Consider the following 9,594-nt stretch of genomic DNA (forward strand, 5'->3'; position numbering starts at 1 on the left):
GGGCCTGCCCCAACCCCCAGGGGCCCCGGGAGGGAAAAAAAAAAAAAAAAAAAAAAAAAAAAAAAAGCTGGCAGGAAACGCCCTGCCCAGCCTGAGCCTCAGCCCTGCGTGACACCCGCAAGTCCCAGTAAGAGAGAGGTGTCTGGCTCCATGCTGCCCTCACACGGCCGAGTCCTGAACTGCAGCTCCTGGGGCTGCTGCCAAGGAAAACACCTGCCAGTGGCAAGACTCAACACAAGGGTAGTGAAGGGAGAGGGACATCCTGGAGTCCCGCCTGTGCAGAAGGTGGAAAACAGCCTCCACCTGGCAGCTGCGCATGCTGGAGGCCATCACTTCAGTCTTCCTACTGAGAGGGAAAACTGGTCTCAGTGGGGTCTGTGGGACGCCTCCTCAAGGGAAACCTGTTCTCGTCCACCCTACATCTTGGCCTCTCCCTCTCCTCTGCCCTCGACATGGAAGCAACCAGATCCTCCCTTCAGTTACCTTACCGCCACTGCCTACTTGCTCCAAGATCCGAGTCTTTCTACTGTCCTCAGCTGTATAATTTAACTGAGCTCCCTGCCCCTGCTTCTACCCCTCCAGGCCATTTCCCACACCATGGTCTGAGACTCAGTTTCCCCCAGCCTCCTCTCCCACATCCTCTCCTACTGTCTCCCCCTCACTTGAAAAGTCCAGCTATGCTGGCCTCCAGCTGCTCCCAGACACAGCCTGGATGTCTTCTTCCAGGCAGTCATGTGGCCTCACCCTTCACGTATCCTGCAGCCTCCCCAGCTGCCCACACAACAGAACCTGACCCTGGTACGCTGTACATCTGCCTGAGTGCTTCCTGTCTCCTTCCTCACTAGCACACGAGCCTCAAGCAGGGTCACGTCCGCTCTTGTATTCCTGGCCAAGAAGGTGACCTGGTAATGGGGATGCTCAGCATGCATAAGCCTGAACCCAAGAGTTCAAAGGCTCCTCCCACCCCTGCTGTTAGAATAAAGCCCAAAGAGCCACAGAGGCCCTTCTGACCTGCCCCAAACTTGTTTCCTGGCTCATGCCAGGCTGCCACTTCCACCCCATGCCTCCTCGCCCCCCTGTCCCACACAGGGGCTTCTGTTCCTCGGCCCAGGACTCCACTGTCCGCTGTCAGACTCATTCCCCACCTCTCTCTCCAGACAGCTCCCCTCTGCGGGGCCACTGGGTGACAGAATGGATGCAGCAACCTAAGTGGTGGGCATGCAGCTCACCAGCAGGTAACAGAAAATGGGTGCTGCCCTCCAGTGGAAGCCCAGTCGCCCAGGGTTATCTGATCACCAATCTCTACTTCCTGGGCTCTGCTCCCTGAGTCTGTGTCAGGCAGATGAGGCTTGTCCTGCAGCAGCTGCCAGCTCAGAGGAGGGTCCCTCCTGTCCCGCTGCATGCCTACCCCATAAGCCCTCATGCTGGCACTACAGAACCTTGGTGCTCCTGTTGTTCCCTGGTTCCGGTCTTCGTGCTTTGCCTCTCTGCACCTTACACTCTCCACTCAGCTCAGGGGTCTGGTCTTCCTGAAACCCTCCTTTCTCCTGGCTGGCCCTGACTCCCAGGGCTGCCCTTGTGCTCCTAGGATCCCCCTTCACTCCCCTCTGAGAGTTAGAAGCCAACGGAGGCCATGGTAGCCAAGTGCTGGGATGAGGCCCCACAACTCAGGGCATTGTAACCCCTGTGAGGAGCGCCGCAGAGGGAGCCGGGTACACAGCTTGCTTTCACAGCAGATGCCCTGACACACGGGAGGCCTGTTCCCCTGCTGCTCCTCAGAGGAGCCCTGCAGACACCCAGGCTTCCCCTTCCCCATGTGGGGGTCCAGCTGTCTGCCTCACTGCACCGTAAGTCTTGGGCAGTCACTTTTAGTTCAGAAAGGTTCCTGAGGCTCTGTTCTTGTTGGGAGTGGGAGATGAGGAATGGGGCTATTCCTGAGTGAGCAGACACAGTCAACAGCAAGGCAGACCCACCTCCTCCCAAGGACAAGCAGCAAGGGAAAAGCAGAGACTTCTGAGTCTCTCAGAACTGTCTTCCTGTCCAGGTCTGTCACCAACAGCTGTGGGGACTGGGAAAGTAGCATCTTCTCCAAACCCCTGAGTACCACCTGTACTCTGGCCTCATTGGGTGTGTTGTGGAGGAAATGGCAAGTGCTAGATAGTAAGAGCCCCATGAAAGCCTCCTGGAGCCCCATCTGCCCCAGGGAACTCTCCCCTGGTCCCCAAGCAACAGCACTGAGGAGGGACTTCCACAAGAAGGTACAGCGGGGGTGAAAACAAAGACTAGATGCAAATGACAGCTAGGTCCACTGACAGGCACCAGGGCAGATGGGTTTTAACGGTGCCTAGAATGCTTTGCAGAGAAAGCTTCCATGGTTACAGCCAGGCTCAAAGGAGAGGGTGCCAGGATCGATTAGCAATGTCTACTGTGAGCAGAGATAAAGTCATGGAGATACACATTCTATGTGCCAGCTTAGATGCTCTCTAATGAGCTAGATAATTCTAAGCCTCCTGCTATGATGAAAATAGCTAATCCTTGCCATTCAACACTTTCGTGGCAAGTTTCATCTGTGGTGGGTGGGGCACCTCTTTTGCTTATGTGGCATCTTGTTAATCCCTAAACACACACACACACATGCACACAGTTGTGCACACAAACACATGGACGTGCATGTGCTGTTTCCAGGCATGTCTCATCTTCCTTCTACAGAACCACTACTCTCCCTACTCTCAGCTCATGAGACGTCTTCCCCCGTCTTTCTTCCAGTCATTGACAAAGGACTTAAGCCAGGCCAGTAGGCTCAACTGTGAGACTGCAGTTAAAGCCAAGGACAAGACGAGTACCGGGGCGGCCTGTGGTCACTCTGTCACATAAAGAGAATCTGCTGGCACAAAAAGATTTCACAGAAGAGAACACAGTCACTGATGGCAAGACGGTGATGTGTTTTGAATTTCTAGATCTAGTCCTACGTGAAGTCAGGTTTGTCTAGACTTTGTGAGCCAATGAGGCCGTGTTCCACACAGGCACAGTCCAGTGCAATAGCCACTAGTCTTACGCAGCTACTTTAAAGTTTAATCAGTTGAAATTAACAAAAATTTTAAGATGTGAAATTTTCAAGTTGTACATTTCAAGTGCTGAATATGCCTACGGCTAGTGGCTACCATACTGGGATGGTGCAAACACAGATCATTTCTACTACAGCAGACAATTCTACTGGACAGCATGTGCCCGAACATGACTCATGTTTCTGCCCCTTTTCAATAAATGTCTCAACCAACACGTTATAACTGGGATCACAACTCAGTGGTAGAGGGTGAGCTCAGCATGTACAAGGCCCCGGTTCTGACTTTCGCACACACAGAAGTAAAGTTCCTAAGGTGCTTGAGGATTTTAGTGCCTTCCAACCCTGAATCCTGTGAGAGCCTAAGGTTCTGTTTCAATTCCAGGGGGCACATCTGTGCTGTCGGAGGTTGATTTGGCCATCGGTCTGGGACTTATGGCCAATGTGGGTGTGGCCTGGCCTCTCCACACCCCCATCTACCTTGGACCAGGAGTTCTCCTTGCTGAGCAGGTCAGCGTAGAAGTAGGCCATCTTCCACTGGCCCTTGTAGGTGAAGCACCACATCAGCTCCCAGTAGCACATGTGGTGGAACTGCTTCCAGTGCTGCTGAGCCTCACAGCACTCCTCGAACCGCCGAATGGCCTGTGGGAACTAGCTGGTCAGCCTGGCCATTGCCCACTGGGACCCGGCTACCCTCTGTGTCCTCTGCAACCTCCCACCCCGCAGCAGCCTGGCCTCCAGCACACGGGGGCACCGCCCCATGCGGACCCAGGTGGGGCCGGGGAGCCAGTCCTGGTTCTATACCCTGCGTTTCAAAGCCACGGGCCCACTGCCCTCGGACTCTAGATTTGGAGTCATTCAATGAAAAGGCGGGACACAGCTACACTGGAGGAGGCAACAGGCAGTGGACGGTGTTAATATTACAGTGACGTGACACTGTGCTTCACAGCCAACTCCAAGGCTCTGGTAGTTTCTGTGGGTTCCCAGGACTGGGGACATTTGTCCTGCCTGGGCTAACTGGACACCCCGAGTTCCACACTGGGGTCCATAGCGGGCCTTGGCTTGGTGCCGGGACCATGATGCTCACCATCCCTATCCCTTTCTATGACTCCCTCAGCCCTCGGCTTCTCCACTCTGCTCACTAGGGTCCACCTAATCACCATGCCCTAAGCAAGCAGCCTTTCCTCACCCTGCCTCCCTCGAGCTCGCCCTTTCCAGGAGCAACACTGCCCTGCACAGCCTGCCAAAGTCCTAGAGGACGAGTACAATGGCCTCTCTGACCTTCCCAGGCTGCCTCAGTCAGAAGTGCCCTCCCACCCCTGCTCTCTCTAGGGCTCCCCCCTTCCCACCTGCTCTGTCCCTGTAGATGCCTGTCTGCCTGACGTCCTGCTGGACCAGGAGACCCCCAGGATCCCCCGTCACTCACCACGTCAATGTTGCCCTTAATGGCCTCGATCCGCCCGGCAAAGAACAGGAAGATGGCACCCTGCAGTGACACATGTGAGAATCTGTGCGGGTCCACAGGGCGCGTAAGGGCTGAGGTGCCTGGCGAGGGGTAGGCTCACCTTGGGGTATCGATTCAGGTAGGGCTTCAACAGCTTCTCTGCCTCATCGATGTTGACATTCCCAGTACCTGAGGAGGTGGCAAGAGGGTCACCACCAGCTCCTCCCCTCCTTCCAGTAAGCTACTGCCCCTCTGAAAAATGGGGGTCATAATTCTTCCTAGCTCCGGGTGACATGAGGATTAAACAAGATAGTGCAGATTTCACCCTGGCACACAACAGGCTCAATAACCAGGAACCAGTATCTGCCAAGTCTGTCCCGAAGAACCCCAGGGACCACATTTCAAGCTCTCTTCGGGATGGGCACCACCCATCCCCTCACAGATGAGAGGACTGTGGCTATGGCTCTGCTATTTCTAACCCAGTGCCAGGGGCCTGAGCAGGCCTGCAGCCCATCGCCCCTAGAGCCCACCAGCCCCAAGGACTCCTACCGAGCACGAAGGTGAGGAAGGTGTGGTAGCAGAGCAGCAGCATGACACAGAGCACTGCGCGGAAACTGTGGCCCGTCGCACCCTCCTCCAGCTGCAGCAGCCCATAGTCCTGGGGGAAAGGACAGCCTGAGGCTCCCAGTGAGGGCCGGGCCTGGGAGGTCACCAGGCAGCTGTGAGGGCCCTGCCGCCACAGCAGAGACGGGGGATGGCTGGGCTTAGAATCTGCAACCACGGAGGCCAGGGTGGCCACTCCCAGCCTGTGTCCATAGTGAGGGGCTGCCTCTCTGTGCTCAGCTCCTCCCGGTGCTGCCAAACCTGGCTAAGGCGTGGCCGGTTCGCCCGTGTCCCCATCGCCTCCACAGCCTCACTCTGTGGCTCCTTGTGTGTGCCTGCCAGCCATGGGCCTGGGCAGGAGGATCTAGGACAAGAGGCAGATGATCCTCTCACTGGTTCCCACCAGGATGGGGCCACGAGGCCTGGCACCCAGGAAGGCTCCTGGGGGAGAGCCTCAGAGCCACTCTGCTCCTGTCTTCCACAGTACTCATTCCTTCTAAAACACAAGCCTGACCCATCTCATATTCACCCCTACTCTGCCTTTGGGACAAAGACTAGACCCAGGCTGGAGCTGCAGTTAGGGTTACTGTCCCACCTTGGTCCTTCCTGGTGCCTTCCCTCCCATCAGCATAGAGACCCCACTGGCCCCCCGAGGCCCTGCTGTAGAAAACTAAACTCAAGGGACTTTGGAGCTGAGGTGGGCTGCAGATGACAACCGAGATTTTCAGGGCCTAGGGACAGGTGACCCCAGGCGTCCAGCCTCACACAAGGGACTTTCCTTTTCAGTCCTCTGTCCTCCCAAAGAGGGTCAGGGGAAGCCTGGCCCTGCTCTCCCTTCTCAGACAGAAGCAACCTCTAGCTGAGCTGTGGTGACCCATCATCTAGTTCATAAGATTGTGTGGCTCTTGTATTACTTATCTTTATGATTATTTTCTAATGCAAACATTATGGGTTTGAGCGTAGTAATGTTTCTCTTAAATAAATTCAAGTAAAATTTACTAGTTGCTTTTGAGAAAAATAATATACGAATAACAATAATACAGAGGCCCATGAAATGGCAGATACCAGAAGGGCCAATGCCCATCTGAGCAATGCTCACCTGGCCTATACCAAGCCCCTGGTTTTCCTCAAAGGAGGCTGAGGGAAGTGGAATGGGAGGCTTGCTGGGGGTCAGGGTAAAGAGGATAGGACTGGAACGGACCCAGGCCCTGACCTCCAGGCCTCTGCTACAAGGGAGCCCTCCTTGACCTGCTGCCTTCAAGGGGGGTTGGTTCACATGTTCCTGCCCTCAGCAGAGGTTTAAGCTCTCTGCCTCCCCAACTCAAGGTCTGCTGCACAGGAAGGCTCCGTGTGCATCTCCGGGATGAGGTGGGAATGCCAAAACTGGTCCTGGAGGGCAGAACGTGCTTAGTCTTGACTGAGGAGGTGTCTGACACCTGTCAGGCCCAGAGCAGATGACCCGAGGCCCCTTGAGCTGTTCTTCACACTCCCTTTTCCCCCAAACCTGTGAGGGCCCAGGCAGCGATCACAGGCCCATGCCGCTGGAGTGAAGACCGAGACCAACAGGGTTTGGGCTTTGTCCAGGGCCACACACTGAGGGGGACGAGTGAGGAGTGGCCACCAGGCACTGCAGCTCCTCCACCCCACCCTGTCCAGCCCAGCACCAGTCCTGGAGCTGAGCAGGTCGAAGGGACTAGAAGGCAGGTGTTTTACCTTGTTTCCAGAAAACCCCACAAACTCTAGCAGCCGCAGGATCCTCGTAGGCAGCATGGACAGGGTCTGCAGAACGAGAGGCTGTGGGCACATGAGGCGCCCCACAGTGGGGCAGGGAGCTCCTACCCCAAGGGAGAGAGCTGCCACCTCCCCCGACACACACAGGCTTCAGAAGGTCTCTGGTCGCGCTCCTGTGAGCAGCTCCCCCTCCTCTGAGCGTTGACAGGGCTTCGGAGGCCTCATCCCAGCTCACGCTGTTCCCCCTGCCCGGAGCGCCCTTCGCCACCTGGAGACTCTGCTCACTTCCCTTCCCCAGCAAACCTTCCCCAGCTCCTCCAGAAGAGGACGTGGCTCTCTGTCCCCCATGGGTCACCAGTTGTTTCCAGGCCTTTTTCTTCTGCCAGTGACAAGAATCTAGCAACTACCTTCCCGGGGCAGAAAAATCTTTCATTTCTGGTACACTGCATTCCAGTGCTGTGATGAGCCCCACCACAGGGGACTTTGAGCTACCAACCTGATAGGCAGATGTCCCTGGAACCCGCTCCAGCACCCTCCACCTACCCCAGCTGCCCCTCTGGGACGGCTCAGCAGTGACCACGCGAGAGGCGACAGGAGCAGGGATCTCCCGGAACCCACACGGGCGGCTCCCACTCACCAGGTTGAAGGCTCCCACGCCAAGCTTCACCCCTCCTTCAAAGTGCCGGTGGCTTCCCCCCTTGCAGTACTGCGACGACTGCACCAGGCTGTCCAGCTCCCTGAGGGAAGCACCAATTCTCACTCCAACCACACCCGGGGAGCCCGAGGCGGCGAGCCTGGACCTGGTGTGCCCTGCCAGGCTGGAGAATTCCTCAGTGGGGAGAAGGGACCATCCCATACAGTGCAGGGTCCTCAACACCTAATGTCAGTACATCCTGTCCCTGCCTGCACAACCAAAACGTCATCAGTTGCTCAGTGCTGGGGGTGGGGGGCACGACACCCGCTCACTCAGGTGGGCTTCCCAGAGTTCACTTGGCTGGGATGTGACCCTCTTTCTCCTGGTCACCAACTGCACTGAGTGCAGAGCCCAGCCCGCCTGGGCCAGCACAGAGGCTTTAAAGAGGGGCCTGTCTCTTTCCTGGGCTGGGAGCATCTCAAGGTCTCCATCAATGGCTTCTCTGCAGCCACCGCAAGACAAAGGGAGCAGAGCTCCCAGGCACAGTCCCCCAGGACATCCCCCATCGAGTCACTGTGAGGGTAATGAGAGCCTCGGAGGAGAACTCGGAGGCCTGACCTAGTTGGAAACGAGAAGGCTTCTTGGAGGAGGTGACATTTAAGCTGTGAGGTGACATCTGAGCAGAAACCTGGAGGAGGAGCTGGGGTCGGCCTGGTATAGTGTTCCTGACAGAGAAGGCCTTGAGGAGGAGCCAGCTGGAGAACCGAGGGAAGGCACAGGGCCTGAGGCAGAGGGTGCAGGGAGAGGCGCAAGGAGGGCAGAGGAGAGCTCCAGGGAGGAGGACCAGAGCAGGAGGAGCCTGGAGATGGTGGGGCGGCCTGACCAGGTGTGCGCTTCGGGAATGGAGACCCCAGAACACTTGTCCGCCTGTCCTCGACAGTTCTGGCACAGGTCCCCAAGGTAACGCAGTGTCCGCGTCCTACACTGCACTGCACCCCAGCAGCACCTCGTCACACTGAGGAGCAACACCCAGCTCTGCAGCAAAACGGCCACACTGGACGGGGGAGATGAGCGTGAGGTGTCCCAAGTAAACTTTTAACAGGAAATACGTTTTAATGTAAAATATAGGGGAAGCAAACTGGGCTCAAAGAGCTTTATTTGATTTTGGATTGTAGATATGGGACTATGGAACCATGCTGGGTAAAAGTGCTCTGGACTCGGTCTTCATTCTTTCTTGCATGGAAATGAAGCTGTCTCTCGGGGAGCTTGTGCGTGCGTGTGTGTGTGTGTGCACATGCATGCATGTAGCATCTCCATCAACTTGAAGATCAAGGAAAGCTTTTTGGGAAAGTGGCCTTTGGACTGGGCCTTTACAGATCTGTAGGAGTTCTGCTGCTGTCCCTAAAATACTATTCTTGGGCCTATCTCCCTTCTTCCCCAAGGTGAGGCTGTGTCTGGGTCTTATTTTCCCCTAGCACAGGGACAGAGCAGGTATTCAGAAGGCTAAATGAACAGACACAGCTAGAAAACCTGGGGACTATTACTCCACAAGACTGAGGCCTGGGGGTCCCTGAGTGTAGTATTCAAGGCTTCCAGCTCCAAGCCAGTCCTCTCCTCCCACAGAGCCCGAGGGGACATGGTAGCAGGTACCATGGCACCAGCCACCCATACACCAGCCCCCACTCACTTGTACGTCTGGTAGCTGTTCCGGACCTTGATACCGCCCTTGATAAAGCTCACCATGTTCTCATCCTGTGGGAGAGAAATGTGAGCACGTGGCCTGGGGGTGCCACAGGCTAAGGGACTAAACAAGGGTCCACCTGCCTCTCCTTCAGCCAGACCTATAAGGGGCCTGGGGGCAGGGCCAGAATTAGACGATATATTGTCCCTGTAGCCCTGACGTTCTGGTGAGTGAGGCAGTGTTAGTCCCTGAAATCCCACCACGTATTTGGGAAACCAGGGTCTTGACTTAGCCAGATACAGGTTCGAATCCCTGCTTGCCACTTGCTAATCATGTGATCTTGGGAAATTGGCTGTTCTCCCCCAAGTTTTCCTTTGCAGCCTTCTGAAGTGAAGACTTTTTTTTTTTTTTTTTTTTTTTTTTTTTTTTTTTTTTTTTTT

At 55.8% G+C, this 9,594-nt stretch overlaps 1 protein-coding gene across 3 annotated transcripts in view; it reads right to left on the minus strand.

Annotated features, from left to right (window-relative positions):
* Window positions 1–9,594, minus strand: part of Ttc39a (tetratricopeptide repeat domain 39A) — a 43,879-nt gene that overhangs the window by 10,094 nt on the left and 24,191 nt on the right. For all 3 annotated transcript variants that reach the window (XM_010610297.3, XM_010610296.3, XM_033767360.1), the window contains exons 6-12: window positions 9,161–9,225; window positions 7,477–7,576; window positions 6,822–6,887; window positions 5,055–5,163; window positions 4,627–4,694; window positions 4,488–4,547; window positions 3,542–3,703 (exon numbers count right to left, since the gene is read on the minus strand). In XM_010610297.3, coding sequence (XP_010608599.1) covers window positions 3,542–3,703; window positions 4,488–4,547; window positions 4,627–4,694; window positions 5,055–5,163; window positions 6,822–6,887; window positions 7,477–7,576; window positions 9,161–9,225 — 630 coding nt within the window. The remainder of the gene's footprint in view (window positions 1–3,541; window positions 3,704–4,487; window positions 4,548–4,626; window positions 4,695–5,054; window positions 5,164–6,821; window positions 6,888–7,476; window positions 7,577–9,160; window positions 9,226–9,594) is intronic.

The sequence above is a fragment of the Fukomys damarensis genome, unplaced genomic scaffold, assembly GCF_012274545.1.
Source record: "Fukomys damarensis isolate Sample0158 unplaced genomic scaffold, DMR_v1.0_HiC HiC_scaffold_23, whole genome shotgun sequence".
NCBI lineage: Eukaryota > Metazoa > Chordata > Mammalia > Rodentia > Bathyergidae > Fukomys > Fukomys damarensis.